A 27,164-nucleotide genomic window follows, 5' to 3' on the forward strand; every position below is an offset into this window, starting at 1 on the left:
CCAAACTTACCTTTAACGTCGCTCTAACAGTGGCGATCATGTGGCGAAATTTTTTTCGCCACAAAAGGGTTTTAGTGGCGAAATTTTGATATTCTGTGGGGAATATTTTCCCCACAATAAATCTGTTTTCTTGTAGTGCAAGTTAACCATCCATTCAATGATCGAATTTTAAAGATGTGAATGTAACTATGATTAGAATATTTGGTGGGAGAGTTTTTCCTACAACAGAATCTTATCCGATTTAAATCTAGATTAGTCTAAACTATCGGTTTATAAGATACTGGTTAATTAGATAAAATTAGTATATCTATTGTTTTTTAAGGATTTATTAGTTTGTTAAAATATTGATAGTTATATCGTATAAATTAAGGATCTATGAAATTTAATGATAGTTATATAGTATAAATTGATAAATTGAATACAATTGATGAAATTTATCCGATTTTAATCTTTTTATTGATGATTGTAGTTTCATGTTTCTCATTCACATTGCTTGTGCTTATTGCTCTATAAAGTAACTCATTTCAGTTTCAAAAAAAAAAAAAAAAAGTAACTCATTTGATTACAATAACTGTTATTATATCATATATTTATAAAAGAACTTTTATTATATTTATAAAGTAGTACACGAATTTCATAAAAAAAAAATCACTTTATAAAATATTATTAAATTTAAGAAATAAATATATAAAAATGATGGATTGATAGAATGTTGTATTGCTCCAAAACATTGTAAAATTTCTCTATAATTGCTGCTACTATAGTACGTTTGTGCTCGGATCCGAAAACGGATCATATTTCCTTATTAAAAAAGGTAAATATCTAATATTAATTTTATTTAGGAAATATCTAATATTAATTTAATTTTAAATTAAGAAAATGAGTTATTACATTTTACAGATATTTGAGAAAATACAAATAATTGGAATGGAGGAAGCAAAATATCTTTTGAGACTGTTATTGTAAGAGACAAATTAAAATTATAGTGATGGTCCTGAATAGACCAAACACTCATCTCTTGAATTGGACACTATTTAAATTACTAAAAAAATATCAATAAAAGATATTATTATTATTATTTAATGACGTATTAAAAAAATTGGATAACGTTTTCTTAGGAAAGTGCAAATTTAACCTTAACAATTGAAATGATGTAATTTTACTTTTAAAAGTTGTCAAACAAGTTCAATTTTACCCTTACACGACTGAAAATTTGAACTAATGAATTTGACAGTTATTCAACTATCATATCGATCTTCTAAACAAGTTTATCGATAAAATAAATAGTTATGTATAGTTTGATGGGTTGTTTATACCTTCTAATAACACAATATACATTTTATTCAGTTTTTTGTGATTAACTTTGTACCTGACAGACTTAAATATTGTAATTTCAGCATGTTATTTATAACTATGTTAGTAACAGAATAAATATTCTAGACATACTTGATTTTTGCAATATTTGTAACCGTGTTATTAAGGGGTAACATTAATCTTGCTTGATAGCATTTGAGGCAAAATTGCACCATTTTATATGTTAGAGATAAATCTGTCATTTTAAAAAAAAAAATGTTAAAAGGACAAATTTGCAGCTTATTTTATTTTTTTTTTAAAGAATTTTTGCAGAAAAAATTAAAAATTTGGCCCCTCAATCTGTCCCATATACATGATATACATCTTTAGAATATCATTGTAATGAGCTAAATTAAAAAAAAAAAAAGTCTAATGTAATGTAGTTTTCTATGTTAGAGATAAATCTGTAATTTAAAAGAAAATGGTAAAAGGGCAAATTTATGTTAGGGGTAAATCTGTCATTTTATTGTAGAGAAAATTAAAACTTTGGCCCCTCAAATCTGTCCCATATTACATATATACATCTTTTAGAATATCATTATTTTATGAGCTAAAAATTAAATTAAAAAAAAAGTCTAATGTAGTTTTCATTATCCAATTGAATATCTAACTACTATGAAAATGAAACTATGGCCCAATGGTTTTGATGGTCAGTCACAGTGACCGGAGCATTCCTCCGGCGAAGATCTTCCAGGAGTTGCCGAGTTTCACGGCGGCCGGAGGAGCTACAGTACCTATAATTAGATCTCCTTATTGATGCTTGTTCTATTTCTTGAATTTCATCCAAATAAATCTGTCTGTTCCTGCATTCTATACTGCAATATCCTTGATCACCCCTGCCAATTTCAAATAAACCCTCTTTCAACTTTTTTTATTTCGGAATAGAACTTTATATAGCTATATAAAAAAACATTCTTTAACCTGCTCCCAGATATATTTTAGAAGTAGGATAAGGTATCCATTTAACATATGAAATTGTATAATTTTACATTCTAACATTACCAAGCAAGCAAGATCAATTTTACTCTTATGTAACAAAATACTTTACTGTTATTTGACTCATTATTTAATTATCACAACAGATTTTTCAGACATGTTCACACTTACAAAAAAAAAAAAAAATCTGCAGAAATATCAATATTTAAGTTTGACCGTTACAAGAACATTATACATATAAAATTGTATTATCGTTTCGTATGTTAGAAGTAAATTCATACTTGCTAAAAAAAACGTTTGAGGCGAATTTGGATATTATTGTGAAAAAGTAATTACGAATACAGCCGAAAACATTGAGGTAGAAGAAAATACCTGTACATGTAAATTTCTTTGTCCATGCTGAAGTTCTTGCTGCATAAGAAACAAGATTTGAGGAAGCAAGGTTCCATGGAAGCTGGAGGAAGAGTTTGATGTGTAATTTTCATAGCAGATTTTAGAATTATGTTGGATTGTTCTTCATATGATGTCTGAATTAGGCTTTGAAGCCCAATCACCATTTTAGAAGAAGAAGCTATATAGCTGGATTTATTACAGCTTTTCCCATATTCCTGGAAGTAGCCTCCGAGAAGTTTAAAGGAGCTATTCAGTTTTGTTAACATTGAGAGAGAGAAAGGGATAATTGAAGAGAGAAAGAAATAAGTGAAGTGAAGAAGTAATTTAAGAAAATGGAGGAGATATAAAGGAATTTGTTGGCCACATACAAATTATATTATTATTATTATAACTTGAAATTCTTGTTTTGTTTTTTGTGTTACTCACGTGCTGTATTTTGGATTTTTAATAGTATATTTTATTATTCTATGAACTGTTGAATTAATCGAAATCTATATTATAATAATAGGTAACAGTTTATAAGAAAAAAACACGTGGTTGCTTCATGGAAACAAATGCAATAATTCGGAGGAAACTTTTTGGCCTTTCATTTGTGTAATAAATGTCCCAAGAAGTAAATTATAAAACGTGGAAATTGTGAATGAATTTTGATTCTTACTGACACTGTTAAACCATTGACTTAATGCTTTCACTCGCTTTGAAGAAAGAAACACTACACGTAACTTTTTTTTTTTTTTTTATAGTTAAGGGTATTAGATCAATTTAACAATTCAATAAAATTTGAATTAATTATGAATTACAATACTTTGATGAGAGAGTTATACATTTTGAAAGTGATTAATTCAGTTCCAATTTAACTAATTAGAACTTGTTTGATTTATTTACTGTTGGTTATTATTTGCTACTATTGCAAAAAAAATTCCTATTTATATAAAATACTTATTTTTTATGTATAAAAATCAAATAAAAAATCATTAACTAAACATATAAAACGGTCATTTTTAAAGTGAAAAGCTAAATAAGAAGAAAAAATAGAATAAACAAACACTCGCTTAGAGTAAACAATTAAGATTCTCATACTTTTATCTAATATAAAAATAGTTTTATCATAATTAACTCTTAAATTACTCCATTTTGTTTTTTAACAAGAAAGTACAAAATTGTAATTATATAAGAAAAATATATAAAAATATGTTTTATCATTAAAACATAGTGCAAAGAGTAAAATAAGTATTTTAAATTCTATTCGTGGTGAAGCTTTTAGCCTAGTGGTTGAGAGCTTACCTATGCCTTGGAAGGTCATGGGTTCGAATCACATCCGGGTCTGGGGGATTTTCCTTTCTTCTTTAATGTAAGCACATTGTGCAAAAATTTTTGTAAAAAAAAGTATTTTAAATTCTATTTACTTAAATTTGACCATTAACTAAAACATAAAAATTAAAGAGTCGATGAAAACAAAAACACATGGACTAACTGAATTTTTTAAAGAAAAAATACAGGAATTTTATAATTATTTATTTTAGATGTAAACTAAAATTGAATTTTTGGGTAAATAATTGCATTATATAGGATAGTGTAAGGTTGATTTTGCCTATTAGTAGAGCTGTAATCGACCCGAGCCGGGTTGAGTTTTGACTTGTTCATGCTCAGCTCGTCAAAAAATTAACGAGCTTAACATTCTGTCTGTGAGCTGTTCACGGGCTTGTTAACGAGTTTTACTTGTGAGCAGCTTGTTAATTCAATTCATGAACTTTGCTCGCAAATGACTCAATAATTATGTTCATAATTATATTGATTTGAAATTTCTTTAACACTAAAACCTACAAAACTAAATTTTACAAAAAAACAAATACATTGTTTTACATTTCCCTCTTCATAGAAATATTATTTTTAAAATAATCAAAATAAGAGGATATTTGTTTGCTCATTTTCATGCTCATGTTTGTCTTTTCAGTTCAAAAGGAAAGGTTTTAGGTGTTTAGTTAGTGACATCTTGTTTACCTTTTACACTTGAAAAACAACCTTTTAGAAAAACAGGGAATCCCTATTTTTTTTAAAACAATTTTTTCCAACAGCAAATAGCAAACCGTAACAGCAAATATCAACAGTAAAACAGTCGGTAAAACAAAGGGGCCCTAAGCTTGCTCATGAACATTAGAATCGAGTTTGTTCATGAACCTATAATCGTTTCATTGTGCTCAAACTCAGCTCGTTTATAAATCAAACCAAAACACAATCAAACTTTTATCGAGCCGAACACCAAACCACTCATAAACGGTTCGCTCATTTACAGCTCCACCTATAAGTTTTCAATTGTATCTTTATAATGTTTTTTTCAATGCACCTTGAAATTACTATTAAAGTGCGCAGCAGGAAGTGCAACAAGGGGAATAATATTTCTTAAAAGATTTACCTTTTAAATTGTTTATTTGATAATTTACATTATAAAGTTATCAAAAGAAACAAAATAAACATAAACATAAGAAATAGGTTGCAAGGATTCAAGAAAATGGTTTTGTTGGGTATAATGATACCCACCGTCCATGTTTTACTTCTTTATGGGATTACGAGTTGTCGGTGATCCATGCCGTACATTTTATTAGTTTTCTTTTCTAATGTCAATTTGTTTATAAATTACATTTAATTAAGACTAATAGTTTAGACATGTTTTTTTTAAGCAACATGTTAATTTGGTAGTCAGTTCGTGAGCGATTTGAGCCAGACATTATGATGTACATATAGTGATACAAATTAAATCAGGATGTGTTAGTTTTAATCGTAAAGATGTTTTTCAGAATGTGTTAGTTTTAATAGTAAAGATGTTTTTCTCTAGCTAAACAAGGAGTGAATCCCGGGTTTACGATCTAAATCCGTAGGAAAATCAAATATTCCCCCATTGTTGAAGGTTAGAAACCTTAACAAGTTTTAATGAAGAAGCTGATAAAATTGATTTGATAAAAGTTGAACATCCTTACAATAATATGAGCTTATATAGCTCATCAAAGTAAATGCCAAAAGACCAAAAAGCATAACTAGGGTTACAATTAATAAAGAAAGGTAAGGGGTAGAGAAGGGAGGGAAACGACAAAATAACATTTAGAAAATTAAATCAAAAGTACAAACAATAAGGTTAAATGACATAGTTGTAATTAAGGGATGTAAGTAATTGGCAGCCTTCCCCTTGTCCCCTAACATTGCGTGTCTTTTTCTTATTGGCTGAAAAACTGATTCATCGTTGCTAAAGATCAACATTTTGTCGCTGAAAATCAACATTCCATCGCCGAAAATATATTTGTTTTTGTCAGATTTTGCGAATTTTTCTTTGTTGAAGATTTGACACTTTGAGTAGAAACGTTGACAAAATCAGCATGAGGACCTTCTAGAGACATTTCCTTTTTGTTTTTCAATGCGAAGTAGCATAGAAAAAGCCTTATGAACACTAGAAAGTAGATCCATAAATAGTATTTGGTTCATGATATATGCATAATTACTATTGAGATCACACAAAAACTGCATGAGATTATCTTTTTCTATAAGAGTCTAGGAGATTCTCCACATGAACAACCATGCATAGGCCTTAGCACAACTAATTCATCCCACAATCTCTTCAATTTATTGAAAAAATTGACAACAGACATAATTCCTTGCACAATTGCATTTAATTCTTGCTTTAAATGAAAAAACAAGTGATTATTGTCTTCTCCATAATGTTGTTCCAATTCTTTCCATAGTATTCTTGAAGTGTGAGCAAAAAGAAAAGTGTCAGGCAAATTCCTTAGACAGAGAATAAATATCCATGAAAATACTAAATTATCTACTTGTTGCCAATCCTCATAAGCAGTTGAATGAATGTTAGGAGCGAAATTGTCTTTTAGAACAAAATCAATACGTTTCTTGACACGTAAAGCAATTAACATCGATCTCCTCCAGGAAATGTAATTATTTCCTGTAAGTTGACAACTGACTAATATCAAGCCAGGATTATCAGTATTTGTAACTAAAAAGAAATCACAGTTCGAATTTGTATTATTGTAACGAAAATCGTTAAATCTGTTACGATTATCATTAGAGTTATGATTTTCACCAGAATTGTTGTTGCGATTACCATTGTTCTGATCGTGATCTTCTGGTTGATGATCTTCATGATTTCGAGAATTGATACGATGACTTTTCTCTATTTCTGGACTCTTGATTTGTGAATCCTGATCTTCAACTCGTTCTTCGCTCATCTTCAAGCTCTCTGTATCGTGCGTTTGAAGAGCTTGGATATAATTTCTTCGTTTTTCCACCATGATTGTAGAGAAAATTGAAATCTAAAACCTAGAGCTCTGATACCATGTTTGAACAAGTAGAAAGAAGTAATGAATTCTTATTGATTTCTCTTAAATTGACTGATATAGAAAACCTCGCTATATATAGACAGTGGAATCGTACGACATGTTTACAGAATAAAACTGCCTAACAAAATGCTAACAGAATACTTAACAGAATCCTAACAACCCAGTAACTGCTTGTGTCACATCAGCATAAGCTGTTAACTACTTCATTCCAACACTTGGACACGCATAATCTATCCCACGTAACCAATTTGAAGACTTGTCCCCTTTCTCTTTTTATTACTCCACCAAATGGAATTTAGCATTTTCTGAAATTGGCTTCTCTCGTGCAGAAGTAGACAATAAGAAGACCCCATAAAATATATGTTGTACGAAAACTCTTCTTTATTAGTGTTTTCCTTGTTTCGTGTCCGCTTCCATTTCTGTTTCTTTTCCATTTCTATTACCGTTTCCTAGCAATTTTTTCTTTGAAATAACATTTTCCAGTATTTCTGTTTCCGTGCAACATAGCATAAAATACACCGGAACGACTATTAGCTGTCCGAATAAAACCATATTTTCCTATTTGTAAATGCATAAAATTAGTATTTCTCTTTCTCTTTACTACAAGAAAATTGATTTTTGGTAACGAAAAAAGTCGTTGCAAAAAATATTTTTCGCAACAACATGTCATCTTTTGCAACGACTATTGGTCATTGTGATCCATTCCGTTACTAAAGGTTTCTGCAACGACTTACTGTTGTTGCCGAAAATATATATTTGGCAACAACCCGCTTGTTGCGAAAGCTTTGTCGTTGCCAAATATTGACCGTATGTGAGAGATTGAAAGTTTTCTTTTGCCACAAGAATCAGCGTTGCTATATATTATAACATTTTGCAACACGTTTTGACGTTGTTAAATATGTTGGTTTTTTGCAACAACATCCGACGTTGCTGTTTATTTTGACGTTTCGCAACAACACCCGTCGTTGCTATATATTTTCCTATTCCGCAACAATACCCGTCGTTACTATAAATTTTGATATTAATAGTAACAACTTTCATGTTACCAAAGTAAATTTTATAAAATATTTTGTTTTCCAATTATTTTAAAAATTATGATTTTTTTATTAATTTATTTGGATTGAAGGGATCTCTATATTACAAATAATACAAGAGTTCACATTATGAAAAAAAAAAGAGTTTAAATACACCATAATTATGTAAATTGAACTCGAAGAGATTCTGTTGAGGTTCGATTTTGCTGGAATCTGTAAATTGAGTTAGGAATTTACCCAATTATATTTGAAACATATAAATAGGAAAAACAAGTTTAAAAAATTACATGCTTCTGTCTTTTACCAAGAAACTCATTAACAACAATTGCATTCTGACCATACATCATTGCTGAGATCTAAGAACCGCATGACCACCATTTTTTCGTGTCCCCTGTTGCATCCAAAAGTAGAAAAAGTAATAAAAAGATCAGTTCACATTTCTTAATGGTCTCTTGAACGACACTAACAATATGCATCTTATTGTGTTTGCAATTTAAAAAAGTGCAGAATACTAATGACATGATTTCAGAGACAATAAATTTGAAAGAATAAACTAATAATATAATTTTCTTCAGGTTTGATATCAATTCATGTAGTCACTTTTCCTATTTCGACATATATGAAATATTCAGGAGCTTTCAAGTAATAAAACCATTGCAACTGTTAGGTCTCCAATAAACAAAATTAACAATAATCATCTCCAAACCATTCAATTTCTTTATCAAAACAGATCAAGCAGCGTGCCTTTTAATAGAACCTCTAATTTAATATAACAATGACTAGCTCTACAAAAATAAAACTAAATGTATAACCAATCCAAAAGCACTAACACCACACCAGAAATACTAACTTGGAAAAAATGACCCACCTGTCGATACTATTGAGATTGGATGGAAGCCAGATTTTGAGGAAAGCCAACTAATTTTACTTCTCCAAAGGCATTGCCAAATAATTCTGCTGCTTCCACTTATAATTGACTAGTAAAGGCTCCTAATTAAGATTGAACCAAATGAAGATAACGATTTCAAAAGTGTTGGCCTCAATCACCAAAATATGGAGAAGATTAAGATTTATAGTGAAGGAGAGAATCTGAAACATGGCAACAGCAAACACAAAAGATGTTTCTGATTATCTTTATTAACATTTCAATCAAAACAACAAAAACAAAAAAACAAATACTTAAGCCTGAATAACTAATGTAAATTAGGAGATCACATCCATAAAAGCTACCCAATTAAAGGCTAAAAGGAAGAAGCTCTAGGAGGACAAGACTTGCCAGCAATCTTACAAGCCCAAAAGGAAGAAGCTCTAGCATCAACAATACCTCCATAGATAGTATCTCTACTAACCTTATAAAACAGTATCCAAAATCCAGATGTTCCAAATGACCAATAATTAATTGGTGCTATTATCTTACCATCAATCCTAAACAATATTTTACTCTTGCATGGCCCATTAAACCTTATCGGCTTCACCAAATAACTCCCCTTCCGAACATACACCGTCGAGGCCGTCCGTGAATTACAGGCAGAGGCCCACGCCTTGAGAAATGCCGCACTCGACTCAGTCCGCCCATCGGCTCTCGCCCCGAAACTAACCACATTATAGTCTGCATTTGATGCTTTCAAACTTGATAAGAACATTATCAGGAATAAAGCCTAACATATTGTCATGTAATTAGACATTTTGTGTTGTTAATTATGGGTTGACGATATGAGTTAATGGGGTGTCTAAGTCTCTTTCTATTGTGAAACTTTAAGCTATATACACTTTACCCTTTGAACACTTGAAAAATTATGCCTGGAAGAATTACCATTTGAGAGAAAGAGCAGGGCAAAGTCAATAGAACCTGAGCAATTTGAAATTACACAAAATTAGAAGTTCAGAAGAGCAAAATTTGTAAAGTTCTAATGAAATTATGAATTGGATTTTCGTTTGGCTTTATTACCTGATTTGAAGCACAACAAAACCAGGCACCATTCACATGCCCACCATGACAAAGTAAGCTTCAGACACTAAAAATGGAGTCACCATCTCCCTTGTTGTTTTCTTCCTTCTCTTCACTAAAGCTAGACACCATTTCTCCTCAACTTGTTTCTGTGCTGCTAACATTTTTTCTTTATGGAGAAGGAGCTTACAAAATAGAACCCATAGGCAGCGCCTCCGGAGAGTTAGAGGGGACGATAAGAGAATGTGACCGTTGGAAGATATAGTCATCGTCGCTGCGAGAGTACAGATCGCCGTTGACGGCGAGAGAAATGGAGAAACGGATCGACTTCAATCTTCTTAGGGAGAGGCACAGTGAAATTGAGAGGAGAGAGATAACAAGTTACACTAGCCTAGGTTTTTAATCACAACCGTCAGATTTGGATAGATCAACGGTTTGGATTTTATTAATAGAATAAATAGGTAAACAACTCACTAACTTTTTTTAAATTAATGGTTATTAATTTATTATTGTTAATATATATAATATGTTTTTATATATTGCATTTGAATTTCAATTATACATTTTATTAAAAAATTTAAAATTTAATTCGTGTAAATTCAAATACTAAATAAAATCTATTAGTATTAAAAATAAAATAAAGAATATTTATCTATAGATAAAGACTATGCTTATTTATAATATTTATTAAAATATAAAATAAAATATTATATACATTTTAAATATTTAATTTAATCTATATTATGAAAATAATATATATTTACAATTATATTATTCATAATAAATTTCTACCAAAAAAAATATTATTCATAATAAATAATTCAATAAAATTTAGTCTAATAATTAATTATTTATATGATTAAAATGTATTTTGATTTTTGTAATTAATATAATAATTTTCTTTGGCAATAACTTATTTTGTAGCCAATTAAAATTAAAATTACAAAATATAATAGTAAAAATATTTTGAATGTTTAATTTTATATTAAATAATATTATTTTTGTTTGAGGGGAATCGTTTTTTCTCTAAACATTTGGAGTGAAATTAAAAAATTACTTGTTTTTTGCAACAACCACATTGTTGTCGTAAAAAATTATAATGTCTTACAACAAAACTTTTGTTGTGAAAAATAGTAATTTTCTGCAACAACTTTATTGTTACGAAAACTTATTATTTCACAAGATTAAAATTTAATTTTTTCACAAAATAATTTTTATTACTAATAATTTTCTTTGTTGAAGATTTGACACTTTGAGTAGAAACGTTGACAAAATCAGCATGAAGACCTTCTAGAGACATTTCCTTTTGTTTTTCAATGCGAAGTAGCATAGAAAAAGCCTTATGAACACTAGAAAGTGGATCCATAAATAGTATTTGGTTCATGATATATGCATAATTACTATTGAGACCACACAAAAACTGCATGAGATTGTCTTTTTCTATAAGAGTCTGGGAGATTCTCCGCATGAACAACCATGCATAGGCCTTAGCACAACTAATTCATCCCACAATCGCTTCAATTTATTGAAAAAATTGACAACAGACATAGTTCCTTGCACAATTGCATTTAATTCTTGCTTTAAATGAAAAAACAAGTGACTATTGTCTTCTCCATAATGTCGTTCCAATTCTTTCCATAGTATTCTTGAAGTGTGAGCAAAAAGAAAAGTGTCTGCAAGTTCCTTAGACAGAGAATAAATATCCATGAAAATATTAAATTATCTACTTGTTGCCAATCCTCATAAGCAGTTGAATGAATGTTAGGAGCGAAATTGTCTTTTAGAACAAAATCAATACGTTTCTTGACACATAAAGCAATTAACATCGATCTCCTCCAGGAAATGTAATTATTTCCTGTAAGTTGGCAACTGACTAATATCGAGCCAAGATTATCAGTATTTGTAACTAAAAAGAAATCACAGTTCGAATTTTTATTATTGTAACGAAAATCGTTAAATCTGTTACGATTATCATTAGAGTTATGATTTTCACCAGAATTGTTGTTGTGATTACCATTGTTCTGATCGTGATCTTCTGGTTGATGATCTTCATGATTTCGAGAATTGATACGATGACTCTTCTCTATTTCTGGACCCTTGATTTGTGAATCCCGATCTTCAACTCGTTCTTCGCTCATCTTCAAGCTCTCTGTATCGTGCGTTTGAAGAGCTTGGATATAAGTTCTTCGTTTTTCCACCATGATTGTAGAGAAAATTGAAATCTAAAACCTAGAGCTCTGATACCATGTTTGAACGAGTAGAAAGAAGTAATGAATTCTTATTGATTTCTCTTAAATTGACTGATACAGAAAACCTCGCTATATATAGACAGTGGAATCGTACGGTATGTTTACAGAATAAAACTGCCTAACAAAATGCTAACAGAATCCTAACAACCCAGTAACTGCTTGTGTCACATCAGCATAAGCTGTTAACTACTTCATTCCAATACTTGGACACGCATAATCTATCCCACGTAACCAATTTGAAGACTTGTCCCCTTTCTCTTTTTATTACTCCACCAAATGGAATTTAGCATTTTCTGAAATTGGCTTCTCTCGTGCAGAAGTAGACAATAAGAAGACCCCATAAAATATATGTTGTACGGAAACTCTTCTTTATTAGTGTTTTCCTTGTTTCGTGTCCGCTTCCATTTCTGTTTCTTTTCCGTTTCTATTACCGTTTCCTAGTAATTTTTTCTTTGAAATAACATTTTCCAGTATCCGTTTCTGTTTCCGTGCAACATAGCATAAAATACACCGGAACGGCTATTAGCTGTCCGAATAAAACCATATTTTCCTATTTGTAAATGCATAAAATTAGTATTTCTCTTTCTCTTCCCAAAAATTTAATGTTAAATTTATTTTTTAATTTTGGCCCTGTTTGGGATAAAAAGAGCGGTTTTGACCAACTTTAGCGGTTTGACCACTGAAACCGCTAATTGGAGTGTTTGGTGGAGAGAGGTTTGGGAGAGAGTTTTGGGATGAAAACGCTAATTTAGAAAAAGCTCCTAAAAGGAGCTTTTTCAATTAGCGTTTTGCAATATTAAAATTAATGGACTTCTTTAACCCTAATTATTTTATGTATATTTTTATGTATTAAAAAAAGAAATGCCCTTATTCGTCTTTTTACACAAACCGCTATTATCAATCAGCTAATTTTTACCAAACAGATCTACACAAACAGCTAGTTAAATCAGCTAATGTAATCAGCTAACAGCTAATTGCCAAACATGGCTTTTATTTATCAGAAAACGATGGATATATCATATATGGATTCACTACAGGAAACTGGAATATCTATTAGCCAGTGAAGGTTTTACCCAAGGATTTGACAGATGCAAAAATCCTTTGGACCACCTTTACAATGATCCTCTAATTTTCAACTTCTTGTTTTTTTTTTTTTAAATAAAAAGAAAAAATGTTATCATGGTCCCCAATTTTAAAATATGTTAATTGTTAGTACTATTTACATTAAAAAAAATATGGGTGAGAATAATTTGGGATAACTAGCATGAAAATATATTCCTTTTTGCAAGATAAAAAAATGTAATTCTATTCAAGTTTGGATGGGGAATATCAGTTAATTATTTAGCACCTAAAATAAATCTTGTTGTTTTTTAAGTATTTTAATACAAACATCTAAAACTATATAGTCCAATTATAATTTTATTTTTATTTAAAAAAAAAGTACATTCCTACTTTATATACTTTCTCTTGTGCAAAATAATTTTAAAAGATGAACAAAGAAAAAATATATATATCAAATTTCAAGGTGCATCAGATGCCAATATCAATTGCATTTTATTGTTTGAGTAAGAGGAGAATATGTATATAGTATAGGGGATAATAATCAATTTGCCCAAAAGTTATTTGAAAAATCAATTTTACTCTAAAGTTGCCTTCATGATAGCAATCCTTTCTCAATTTTATTTAAACACATTGTTTATATATATATATATATATATATATATATATATATATAAAGACTCAGGTCTCATTATTTCATCTCGTGACTTTAAAATGTGTCTACATGTATTAGAAACACATTCTACTAAGGTAATCTAGTCGCTCTCTTTTCATTTTCAACACGGGATTCAATTTGTTGTTGTCCTACTGCTATAATTTATACTCTGTTTCGATAAAGTTTTATTAAAATAAAGTAAACTAAAGCAAGAAAAATGAGGAGTATGGTAAAGTAATATGAAGTATCTTATTGTATTTGAAACCAATGTAAGATAAGGTAAGTTAAATGTTTTATAATGTTGTCTTGTTTGGGTTGAGGTAAATAAAGAGAAAATTATATTAAAATTACTATTATATCCTTCTAATAAAATAAGTAGAAAATTAGTTTTAATATAAAATAATGAGAATATTTTTGTAAAATTATACATGAATTATCATGGACACGTGTAGTGTATCTCTCTTAAAATACTTGATGGCAGAGTTTTAACTCCCAAGACTGTCAGTCTAGAACACTCCGCTCAAATCTAAATTAGTCAAGACTGTCAGTCTAGAATACTCTAAAAGCCAGAAGTTTTTAGAGTATAATAAAAAAAATCAAAGAGGCCACATTCAGAAGTACTATAAAATTTCTCTTTTTTAATCTTCCATAATAATTTTAGGGATAAATTTAACCCATACATCTATTGTTTGTGTCCATACATTTTGGGAACTATTTCTGGGGAGATTTTTACTTTGCAAATTTGATTTCTTCTATTAGATATTTATAAACATATTCTATTACTATGGCAAAGAACATGCAAAATCCTATTTAATAGATAGTAGATACCCACAAAATGTGTACAGCCACAAGGTATCTTTATCAAATAGAATATCATAAAGTTAGGTTTTATTTTTTCCTGTAATTTATTTCACAATCACAAATATTCCCCAACCTCAAAAATTCAGGTAACAACTTAGGACTAGCACTACTAAACACATTCACACATAAAAACAAACTCAGAGCTCTTCTCAGATTGACTTGCTTTCCTAATCCTCTCTAACTACTAAGCATGAACAAGCTTCAAATCAGGAATTTTCTGCTTCTCAGGTTGGTTTTTTATGCATAACTCCTAACATGTTTGATAATCCAACATTAATGCTTAAGAAGTTTGTTTCTACGTGCTGCAGCAGACGGTCCTATGCGGCCGAAACAGAAAACCTATACAAGCAGGCAGTGTCATCAGTGGCGAAAGACGCTGATGACGCAGAGGAGGAGAAGAAAAAGAGCTGGATGAGAGATCCAGTGACCGGATATTGGATTCCTGAGAATCATTTTGGTCAGAGTGATGTTGCAGACATGAGAGCCAAATTCCTGGCTAAAAAGAAATGCTCCTAAATTATAGTTCTAAAATGCTCCTAAATTATATTTCTGCTCTATCAACAGTAAACGACAATAAAATAAATTGCCTTTTTTCGGCTTTTTCTCGCCTAGTTGTCTTTCCTTTTCTTCTTGTACATTAGCTATGCCCTAAATATAGATTGCAATTTTCCATACTAATTGCCAAAAGACTATCAACAACTTTCTCGGGAATTCACACATTTTGACAAAAGAATTCAAATGATACAGTTCTTCCTATGATTGTACTCAAAACTAAGTTTACTCATTGTATCAAAATGGTCAAGCATTTCAATGCATAGACATAAATTATGGCAAAAACTAGTTTCTGTGACTAGTTTTTGTTCAAAGAAATCGAGAATCAAAATTACATTCAAAACTTACTACAAGTATAGCTGGATCAGTTCATCGCTGACTACAGATGGAGTGAGTACACCTAGGTCAGTAAAGAGCAATGTGAGATATTGCGGAGGGGTATAATCCCTGGCAGAAGTTTCAACCTCCACCTTTGATGGGATGGGTACTCCAAAATCAATAGGCCGTAAGGCAGGAGCCATGTCTTTCTGGTCTAATGGATAAAGACGAGCAAACTGCAAAAAGCCAACAATTCATATGCGATGATCAATAAACTCACAAGAGATCTATGAACTGAACCCTGCAGACTCATATTGTGACATTCTACAATTGCAATTGTTAAACTATCCAAGGTTTCAAGCCAACTGCAAATGGTCGTCAAGTGAATTGATGATTTTTTTCTTAGATGTAAGATAATCAGCATACCTTATAACTTTCAGCAGCTACATATACAGGTTTGTTCATGCTGTGTGCCACCAGGGCAATTTGGTATGTTCCCATCATGTTAATTATGCCTCCACTTTCAACAACTCCGTCTGCTCCAACGAATACCATGTCTACTTCATCCATGGTATATGCCACTGCAGAGTCTATCAGGAGTTTCACAGGAACATCAAGCTTCGCCAGCTCATTGGATAACCGTAGTCCTGTGCGATCAGGCCTCCCCTCTACAATTTTAGAAAGCATGAGTTAATTGCTGGAATCAGAAACTATCACAGAAAAGTAATCTGTCAATTGTTTCTAGGTTTAGGAGCTATAGCATATACTCTACTCATTGAGAACAGAACATTAATAAGCAAAGACAACATTGCCAACTAAAGAACATGAGTTTGTTCTTGAATTAAGCACCATGCTTAATGATTATCATGATTTATTGGGTGAATAAAACAATATTTATTCTATTGTCGTTATTCCTCACAATACAGAGATAATACGCACTATATAGTTATCAGTCTTATCAGCAATAGTTTTAAAACTCCATGAGTATTGGTATGAAATGCCAAGAACTCAGGTTTAGATTATACATAATCTGTAATCCTGCTAAGACATAGTACATCATGAATGACAGAATGTTCCCAGAAAAGAAAGAACCTGTACAGAACACTCGAAAAAGTTTCTTATTCTGAGCCGCTGTCTTCAAGACTTCAAACACAACTCTAGAGAAACCATGCACCAAAATAGTGCAACCATCAAAAATGAAATCTTGACTAAGCATGCCAATAATCCTGCGTGCCTACAATACAAAACATCGATTCCTTTTACCATGTGTACTTGGATAAATGATATGAAGTAGCATTATAACAAAATAAATGCTTGTATGAGCCTTAATTTATATAAAGTAATACCTTGTAAGATATCTCTCCAAACTTCTCTGCACGTTCGATCAAACGAGATCTAGCCGAATTGAAGTCTTCATATTCTAAGGCAGATGTTCTGGTTACATACCGCATAAATAGATCACATCCAGCTGTCAAAGAGATGGAGGTTGTGTCCCATGACTGGACATCACAGATAAGGTTAATAATCTCTGCAAAAATAAATGACTAAAGTTGCTTGTTTTTTCTTTTTTTCTTGTTTGCTTTCCACTGCAATACTATGCTCCAGTTTTACTATCATTATGTTAATTGCAAAAAGTACCATTTAAACTTGCTCACTTTTTGCAATATGTTCTCCTATATAATCATTTAAAGGATCCTTGGTATGGTTCCCTTTGAAACCTGATTCCATGAATCAATGCATTCAAATAAAATTCAAAGCTCATAGTTTGAACTTTGACATTATCCTAAGATGGCTGCAGATGATCAAGATTCATCATTCATTGTTATTCTTCCTTAGTATGAAATAACAGCATCAATTTCTATAACTATCTTGAGAAATTGAAAGGCTAATACTAATTGCATTGCATCTCCAAGACTCTTAACCCCCTAATACATATTGATTTACTATGTGAATATGAAAATAATCTTGCAGGTTGGGCATATGCAGCAGCCATCATTTGTTAGTGAAAAACCACAAGGTCCCAATACATATAAAACTCTGTAACGGGCATTGTTCCAACTGTGTTCAAATGCAGAGAGAAAATCAAGCGACGGATTATTCTAAAAAACAAAAAACACAATTCACATTCCTCTCCAAAGCAAGAGATTGAAACCTTTGTTTCTTATTGACCAAAATAAACCAATAATCCAATTACTTCAACTAACATGGCAGACATTTGTCCAGAAATGAACACAGACAACAAAATTAACGAAAAGACCACTCACTTTGAGCGAATCCGAAGCCTTCTTAAGCTCAATTTCAAGCTCCATCATCGTCGTCGCTTCACTATTCCTAATCACCGCGGCAAGCGCCCTGATTGCCGCAACAGCTTCCGCCAAGTCCGGCTGCTTCCTCCAGTTATTAAATTCATCAATCACGCTAAGCGGCTTCCCAGCAACCTTGACTTCCGGCGGCAATACATCACCGGAATTCTGACCAACGGCAGCCTGCGCCTGGGCCAGCCAGTCGCTGGTGACGACACCATGGTGAGCCGCGCGAGTCTGATAATAAGCGGAGATGTTAGTGCTAGTGTTAGTGTTAGGGTTAGGGTTAGGGTTAGGGTTCTGGAGAGTATCGGCCATAGAAAGAGGTGGAGAAGAGAGTGTAAGGGTGTCCTGAGCGGTGTCGTTTTGCCGTTTGTCCAGGATGAAAGATGCTGATCTCCACCACATCTGATGCAAATTTCTAAATTGTACGTTTAAAGTTGGTAGGAAGTAGGAAGAGAACAGGTGCGTCACTTTCTCGGGAAAATTACAAAAGGATGCCGATTGCCGGGAAAAAGAGATTCCGGCGACTGTTTTGCAATGAACTTGTGTTCTGGTGTTGTTAAGCGCAAATCAAATTATTAAATATTTAATTAAAGGTAAATTACAAAAATGGGTCAAATGGGAGGCCCATTTACATATTTAACCCATTTACTCAACCTACTACATATCTAGACTGATTTTGTATGACTTTCCCATAATACCCTCAATATTTACGCGCGTCTCCCTCCCTCCCGTCTGACTTCGCAAATTGGATATTATGCGAAGCCTGCGAAGCTAATGTTTGGGTTTAATTGATGAATTTAATTAGCATATGCGAAGCCTGCGAAGCTAATGTTTGGTTTACTTGATGAATTTAATTAGCATATGCGAAGCCTGGATATGTTTTAAAGCTAATTCGCGAAGTGGTATATAACAAAAAATGCCAAACAACAACGGATTCTAACATTAAAATTATAACATTATCAAAATTTACAACAAGATTGCCACAATAACAATATTAAAATCATAACATTATCAAAATTTATAACAAGATTGCCACAATAAACTCCTAACAAATCACTTCATAATACATAGGCTACTATTCACTAAGATTGCCACAATAAACTCCTAACAAATCACTTCATTATACATAGGCTCTTATTCACCACCGATAGATGGATGTCTCACGACACATAGGCTCTTATTAACCACTGAGGGATGGACGTGTCCCATGGTGTGGACTCCTATTCACAACCGATGGTTGGAAGTCCTAGCCTTTTTGAATGGATGTCTCTCATGGCACCCTAACACGCCGGCTTCCAGGAATGAATATCATGTATTCAACCACCTTCAAAAAAATTTAATCGTATTAGTCAGAAAAAAGGAAGATTTTGGCTTCACGAAACGATGATTCGCTAAGTATGCGAACATAAATGTGCAAGAAAGAGGGTAATTTTACTTAGCGAAACAATGATTTCGCGATGTCCGCGAGGAGGAATGTGACGCTCTAACTTCGCGAAACAATGATCTCGCGGAATCTGCAAGGAGAAATGTGACGCTCTGAGTTCGCGAAACGATGATTTCGCAGAGTCTGCGGGAGAAATTTATCGAATTACCTCGCAAACTTCGCGTAATCATCGTTTCACGAAGTTAAATCGATAAATTTCTCCCCGAAGACATCACGAAAACCGCATATGCTAAGTGGATTGATCCAAGAAAACGCAGAAAAAACAGTATATACTTACATTTTTCGACGAATCTAATATGATAAACTGGGAAAAACCATGAAAATAACGTAGAATCACCATTTCTTCGAACGAGCATGAAATGGAAGATGAAGAACCATGGCTTCGTTTTCTAGGATTAGCAAGTTGCAGAATCAAGAGATGAAGAGAGGAAGAAGAGAAATACATTGTGATTTGAAGAAATGGTGCAGATTTCGTGCAATTTAAAGGAAGATAGGAAGATCAAAAGTCTTGGAATCATTAATGGAGGAGCTGCCACCGTTTCGCGCAAGGAGAAGAGGGGAGAGACCATTCGCGTTTGGGGAAATGGGAAGGTTAGGGGTATTATGGGAAAGTCACATAAAATCACTCTAGATATGTAGTATGTTGAGTAAATGGATTAAATATGTAAATGAGCCTCCCATTTGACCCATTTTTATAATTAACCCTTTAATTAATTGTACAGTGGATACTGTTTTACACTAAATAGCAAAGCCAAAAACGTTTTTGGATACTAAAAGGCCAATATTGAAGGTTATTTTATCAATTTTATTTTTGACACACAAAATTATTCAATATTAGTTTTATAGTAGAAGGAAACGCTTTGGTTTCAGAAATCTCGGGTGAAGAGGCTCAAATATGGGGATATGAATTTGAATTTCTTTCACATCTCCACTATTATACGCCGCAGATAGAATAAAATTGAATGCCTACGGGGCACAGATGGGGTCGGGTTATGGGATGCTACGACGCTTCAACAGTTGGCCACTAATGTTTATGAGCACTTGTATTTAGAGGGGAATCAGTTTCAGCACAGCTTACTACTGTCAGTCGGTTCCCCGTTTTTCCACCATCAGCCACGGTTCTCGATTCTCTAGAGAAGATATTCAATCGGTTCCCCGTTCTTCCACCGTTAGCCACGGACCACCCAAATTTCGGTTTTTGTGTTATTATCGGGCGTTGCATGGTTACTCTAGCCGAAATTTGGGACCTTTTATTTGGGCTATGTCTTGCCTGGAAAAGGGGATTCAGGAAGGTTATAGTGGAGCTTGACTCGAGGGCTGCCCTTCACTTATTGCTTGGTCCCACGGAGCTGCATCACCCTTATGGTTGGCTTTTGTTCTGCCATCAGGAGTTGTGAGTTGATTCACACTTTTAGGGAAGGTAATCGAGTCGCCGACTGGTTGGTGAACTTCACAGGTACTTGTCCATTGAGTCATCATGAGTTTGATGTGCCTCCTTCAGGCTCCCAAGAAATCTCGTCGTCTGATGGCAGATGATCTTTGCTTAGTAGAATGGTTCAATCTAAATTATTTTTTTGTTTCTCTTTGTTTTTCGTTCTTTGTACCTTATCCATTCCTTGTCTATAAAAAATAATTTATAGTAGAAATTTTATTTTAAATTTGTTCGTGTTAAAAAATCTTGTACTTAATCGTACTCTTTTTTTAATAAACATTGATTACTGTCGTATGTCGAGTAAATAAGCAAGATATTTAGAATAAAATCGATAAGTCATAGACTAATGGAAGGGTGTGTTGCAATTGCAAACTCTCAATTCCTATAGTTACCAGATAACAATTTGGATATGTTAAATTCAATTGTACCCATCAAACTATATTTTCTAGTGTCACCTATACATGTGTTCCCAATTACCATCAGAGCACACAAATTAACAGAATTATTAAAAAAAGTAATTGCGCAATAAAAAGAATATAAGCACAAAACTCTAGAATTCTTGATCATTTTCTCAACTCTACTAATTTAAGTATCGAAGATGGGATTATCGATTCTTAACCCCTCTTTTGACAAAATTTGTATTTTATCTCACAATATTGATTCTCCGCCAATGAAAATTACCCGTGTAATCCTTTGAAAAAGCATAAAATTTATATAGAATTTCAAAATTGGTTGTAATTTTGCACCATTTCATATTGTAACGATAAAATTAATCTTAACACAAAAACTACCCTTATTCATTGGAAAATTTATAAATCTGGGCCAATTTGAAAGCTCATTTGCATATTTAGCCTAGTTCTCCAATTCCTTACATATCTAAACACTTTAACCTAATTTGGACAAAAATGCCCCCATCTTTCTCATTTTCCCTTTACTGTGATTGGAGAAAATCGAAGAACTAGTTCTGATTTCCTTCTTCCCTTTTTCTTCTCGATTTCCCTATTTCCTTCTTTTCTTTCTTTTCATTTTTTACAACAATCGACATACGAGTTGCAGTCAATCGAACTTTATTCATTCCAACATTCCAATTCAAAAATCATGTAAGTCTTGTGTTGATCCTTACCTACATTTCAATTTCAAGTTCATACAATATTGTAAGATGATAGATACTTAATGTATATGTCAAATGCAAATGAAATTAACTTAGTTAATAGTAATATCAAACCCAAAAAACCAACTGGAACTCGTATTATCGTTGAACATGGCGTATATCAATACGTTTTACAATTCCCGACACTTGCCGCGTTGAAATGATGTGACCTAACGTGACAATGAAGCAGTGATTTCAATATTGTCGCGTTGTATTATAACGCGACAAACGCCAGTAGCCAACAGACTGTCCTTATATCATAACATGACAATACCAGCTGATTAAAATATTATTTAATAAAAGTATTAGAATTCTTTTCTTATTTTATTTTTAAATTTCACTCTTTTATTTATAGGTTGAAATTTTTATCCTTTTGATTATTAATTCAGTGTTAAGATCAATTGATGTATTTTTTGTATATTTATAATATTAAAAATTTAATTTTATTGGTATATATTTATAAATATTTTATAATTTAAAATAATTATGTAAAAAAATCACGCTTCTTTGACACTTTTTTGTATGGGGTCTGATGTATTTTCTTTTTTCATTCCAACTTGAATACACGCTTCATCACAAAAAAAAAGACATTTCAATTTGATTGAATAAAAAATTGAATTTAAAATTTTAATTCAAAAACTTTACGATCTTCCATTTCTTCTATCCTGACAACAAATTAACTAATATTGGTTTTATTTACTAAAATTGTTCTTATATTATAAATGATGACATAACTAATTAATGATAAAATTAGATAAAATCCTAATATATGAGAAATTTATATAGAAATTTAGCTTTAAGAAATAGTGTTTATAAATTAGGGTTTAGGGTTTAAAATTAGGTGTAGAATTTATAAATTAGAATATAAAAGTATATTTTATTTATAATATATAAAATATAAAGATATATTTTTTTAAAGGAAATATAAAGATATAATATTTAATATTAATTTTTGTAATATGATTTAATTATAACTAGTCGAAAACCCGTGCGATGCACGTGATATAGAACTTTTATATAATTTAGATAAATAAATAAATTGATATATTTACTTTTAATTAATTTTATATCATCCTATGAAAAAATTTTATATTATGTATATTTAAAATTAATATATATTTTTTTATTGATAATTCAATTAGATTAAATTAATTTTGAAAATAATTGATTAATTTTTTTATAGAATTATAATTAAAGGTGAATGATTTATTTATTTTTACAAAATTCAATGATTTGTACTTTTTAATAATTTTAATACATTTTTATATTTTTATATAATTGGAATTCTGTGAAACAATAATAATAAAATAGGAGATTAATTAAAAAATATATTAGAATATAATGAAAACCCAAAAATTGAATTAAACTACAATTAAAATTAAATATTATATCTAGGATACAAAAGAATTACAATCTATATTAAACAAAAATTGAATTAAACTACAATTAAAATTAAATATTATATCTACGATACAAAAGAATTACAATCTATGTTAAAATGGAAGCAACATCAATATATTATGCTATAAACTATTACAATCAATACTTTTCTAATGTTGCACATGAAAAAACTTTATCAATTAAATATGTTACATATAAAAAAAAAATTCATAAGAATTAGTCACAAATTCATCTTGATGACAATCATTTTGCTTGATGGAATTTCATGATAACCAAGTATTTGAATTTAATTATTCATTATGCTACAATAACCCAATATATCCAATTGAATCAGCTTAAAGTGATGATTTCTCCTATTTTCATCTCGTAATATCTCATCAAGACATTCAATCAATTTGTTCTTCATTCTTTCATTGTATAGAATATCAGTCACACTCGCAGATATCACTTATTTGAGTTCATTAATATTTTCTAATAATTATATATTTTTGAATTTCGTAAGCAAGAAAAACAAACAAAAGAATAGAAAACAAAAATGAAGGAACAAAAAATATAATTAGGAGAGAACTATATTCTTCTTGTTTTTTTTGAAAATAAGAGAGAGTGCCAAGATATAAACATATAAAGAGGTGAGTGAAAATACTTTTTGCACATTAATTAAATTTTTTATTTTTTTCTTAATGAAGTATTAAGTCTATAAATTAATTTTAGTTAAATAGAATTAAATCACAATTGTAACCATTCAGTACAAAAAAAAAGTTTTATAATTAATATGTGAAATTAATTCTATTAATTAGAATCATTATGCTCAATATTTGAGAATTTGAAGAGATTCAAATAATATTATTTTTTAATTAATATTTTCCAACAACTTGTCCTATGATCATGTTTCATTTTCATCTGTTAAAAACTCTTGAATTACTAACAATTTTGTACAAACCACGATATAATAGTTAAAAACTATATAAGCCAATGTTGCAAAAGCAATTATCTCAATATCTCATAATTAATGTACATTTTTAGGATTTTGAGCATCAAAATTTATTTTTATTTACCTTCATTTTGAATTCGTATCTAGCATAATCCAAATTCTTCAAGAATAAATATCTTATCAAATATATTAGACGCTTACAATCTCTTTGTCTAAAGAACTGAGAAAAAATACCTTCTTAATAATAATAATAATAATAATATAACATAATTTATAATTGAAATAAACTTCATTATAAGTATAACATTTCAATTCCTCTTTAATATTTTCTTCAATATGTCTCTAAATTCAATGAACAAGTATTGTGTGAAACTTTATATCTATTTGTACCAAAATACATAAAAATAAAAAATATAATCCATATCAGTTAGATAAACTCAAACTAAAAAAATGAGTGGATTTCAACAGGTTCTGAATTAGAAAAATTAATCTAACTTCAATTAAAGCTTATAATTGAGTTCATATAAAACCGAAAATCTAAATTTTAGTTAGAGTTAACAATCGAAATGATAACACCTAGCAACATATACTAAAAAAGAATGCAAATATACAAAATCTTTATTTTAGTCATTTTGAAAAAAAAAGACAAATAAAAAAGAAAACATGGATAAGGTAGCGAGAGGTATGGAACCTGGGTAATGACAGAAATGGAATTTCATCTATGAAAGATGAAACTATAATATCTATTGTTTAATAAAAATAAAACAACACAATTGAGAACAAAAATAACTACAACACATGAAAAAAATCGAATAATTACCTTGAGAAACATAATAATTTCTTGTAATTTTTGACACCTTTGTGTTTCCCGATTTTAATTGTCCATGCATCTTGTATTTCTATCAGATTTCTTCAATTGGAGATATCAGTTTGGAAAAAAAAAGACAAATAAAAAAGAAAACATGGATAAGGTAGCGAGAGGTATATAACCTGGGTAACAGCAGAAATGGATTTGAAAGATGAAAGTATAACAACTATTGTTTAATAAAAGTAAAACAACAACACAATTGAGAATAAAATAACTACAACATATGAAAAAAAATCGAATAATTACCTTCAGAAATATAATACTGTCTATCATGGCCAATGAATATATTGGTTGAATACTATCTATCATGCTTTATATAGAAGTTTATTTGTGACTTTTGGATTTCCTTTGCTTTGTGTTTTTTCATCTTCCAGTAACTCTTACTGTCTTTTATTATTTTAATTAATAGGGTAATAATTGTTTTTTTTTGTAGGAAATAGGATAATAATTGTTTAATATATTATAAATCAAATTAAATTTTTTTTATTTTGATTTTATACTACGATGACAACTCATCAAAAAGGCTTTTAAAACACTTCTCATTATTTCTCTCTGCTTCCGCTATTATATACATTATAGATAGATTTTGATGTAAAAAGTGTATATTCTGTTGCTTTACAACCTTCTACATTAGAACAACATAATGAAAATAGGCCCAACCACACATAAGGGGACTAGGCCCAAATAAAACTCCACCCAAGCCCACCCCCTAAAAGGCTAGAATCACCACTAAATCAAGGCAAAGGCACACTGCTAAGGCTGAATCATCACAGGCCTTTCAATAAAGGGGTTTCTATATATATATATATATATATATAAATAAAAAAAAAATTATAACTAAATTATACTATTACAATTAATTCTAAATATATCATTTTTTTTTCTATACAAAACATATGCCATGATTCTATACTTTATTTTATAAATTCTAAATCCTAATTCATAAATTTTAAACCCTAAAAAAATATCATATAAACTTATAATTTATGAATCTTAGTCCTTAAAATATATTAAAGATAAGAATTTACTATTGAATTATATTAAACTATCTTTTTAAAAATGAATTTCTATATAAATTTTAAAATGACTAATTTTTTTTAAAATATATTAAAAATAACAAAAGATAAATGATATTGCCGTGAAACATTAGTGTTCAAACAGAACTTGAATGACCAAATGAGAATTCTAAGGATTAGATTTAATAAGTCTATATCTAACGATGAATGATCAAATTGATTTGGTCATTCATAATCCATTTGAACACTAATGTGCCGTGAAAATAGATGTTTTTTTTATCAAATAATAATTATACAATTAAAGTATAAATTATGATTATAAAACTATATTTGTCGATGTCTCTTTTTTATCAGAAGAAAGGCTAAAAACTCGAAACAGAAAGAAGTAAAGAAAAACTACATATGAAAGTCTCATCAATTGAAGGTAAATATAAAACTATGACATCGACATTATGTGAAATTACTTCACTTTTAAGCATTTTAAATAGAAAGAAAGACTAAAATTAATTTAGATAATTAGACATACATTGAAAAAACATGAATCATTTTCAATAACAATTTATACATTGTAATATCAAAATTCAAGAACAAGAGAATTTATACACCATTATTTCATGTATCTACATAACAAGATACAGTATTCTTTTAAGGAAAAATAAACAAACAACAAAGAGAGAAATCTTCGGAATTAGTTCATATATATACAACATGGGTGTGGGATAAGAGTCAAAATTGCTCTAGTAAATGAATTTACTTAACTCACGTTTTTACCATAGTTCATTTAAATAAAAAAAAACGTGTAACTTAACGTTGATTAAGCACACAAAAATGTCGAGTTTTCCGAGAAAATTTTGTTATATGTCCGGTGTATCATGTTAGATACTTAATACTTAAAGCACGGACTGACATGATGTA

The 27,164-nt window shown here is 30.4% G+C and overlaps 2 protein-coding genes and 1 long non-coding RNA gene across 3 annotated transcripts; all 3 read right to left on the reverse strand.

Annotated features, from left to right (window-relative positions):
• Positions 1-1,916: 1,916 nt before the first annotated feature.
• On the reverse strand, positions 1,917-3,006 carry LOC136223401 (FCS-Like Zinc finger 17). The gene is made up of 2 exons (XM_066011365.1): positions 2,662-3,006; positions 1,917-2,189 (listed from the first exon to the last, which is right to left on the reverse strand). The coding sequence occupies exons 1-2, from the start codon at positions 2,946-2,948 to the stop codon at positions 1,967-1,969; spliced, it is 510 nt and encodes a 169-aa protein (XP_065867437.1). The 5' UTR covers positions 2,949-3,006; the 3' UTR covers positions 1,917-1,966.
• Positions 3,007-8,206: 5,200 nt separating this feature from the next.
• On the reverse strand, positions 8,207-10,351 carry LOC136223502 (uncharacterized). The gene is made up of 3 exons (XR_010685992.1): positions 10,005-10,351; positions 8,925-9,905; positions 8,207-8,447 (listed from the first exon to the last, which is right to left on the reverse strand). It is a non-coding gene; the product is annotated as an uncharacterized lncRNA (long non-coding RNA).
• Positions 10,352-15,515: 5,164 nt separating this feature from the next.
• On the reverse strand, positions 15,516-18,548 carry LOC136223494 (uncharacterized). Its single transcript, XM_066011521.1, has 5 exons — positions 17,963-18,548; positions 17,045-17,197; positions 16,791-16,932; positions 16,125-16,366; positions 15,516-15,934 (listed from the first exon to the last, which is right to left on the reverse strand). The coding sequence occupies exons 1-5, from the start codon at positions 18,407-18,409 to the stop codon at positions 15,728-15,730; spliced, it is 1,191 nt and encodes a 396-aa protein (XP_065867593.1). The 5' UTR covers positions 18,410-18,548; the 3' UTR covers positions 15,516-15,727.
• Between the last annotated feature and the right edge of the window lie 8,616 nt (positions 18,549-27,164).

The sequence above is a fragment of the Euphorbia lathyris genome, chromosome 3 (genome assembly GCF_963576675.1).
Source record: "Euphorbia lathyris chromosome 3, ddEupLath1.1, whole genome shotgun sequence".
Lineage (NCBI taxonomy): Eukaryota > Viridiplantae > Streptophyta > Magnoliopsida > Malpighiales > Euphorbiaceae > Euphorbia > Euphorbia lathyris.

Excerpts from the sequence above, each read along its gene's own strand:
- LOC136223401 (XM_066011365.1), bottom strand. The coding sequence starts at position 2,948 with ATGTTAACAAAACTGAATAGCTCCTTTAAACTTCTCGGAGGCTACTTC. Across the intron at positions 2,190-2,661 it reads AAAGAAATTTACATGTACAG|GGGTGATCAAGGATATTGCA; the intron begins GTATTTTCTTCT and ends TGAAATTGGCAG.
- LOC136223494 (XM_066011521.1), bottom strand. The coding sequence starts at position 18,409 with ATGTGGTGGAGATCAGCATCTTTCATCCTGGACAAACGGCAAAACGAC. Across the intron at positions 17,198-17,962 it reads AGGCTTCGGATTCGCTCAAA|TCATGGGACACAACCTCCAT; the intron begins GTGAGTGGTCTT and ends TGTGATGTCCAG. Across the intron at positions 16,933-17,044 it reads TTGGAGAGATATCTTACAAG|GCACGCAGGATTATTGGCAT; the intron begins GTATTACTTTAT and ends TTTGTATTGTAG.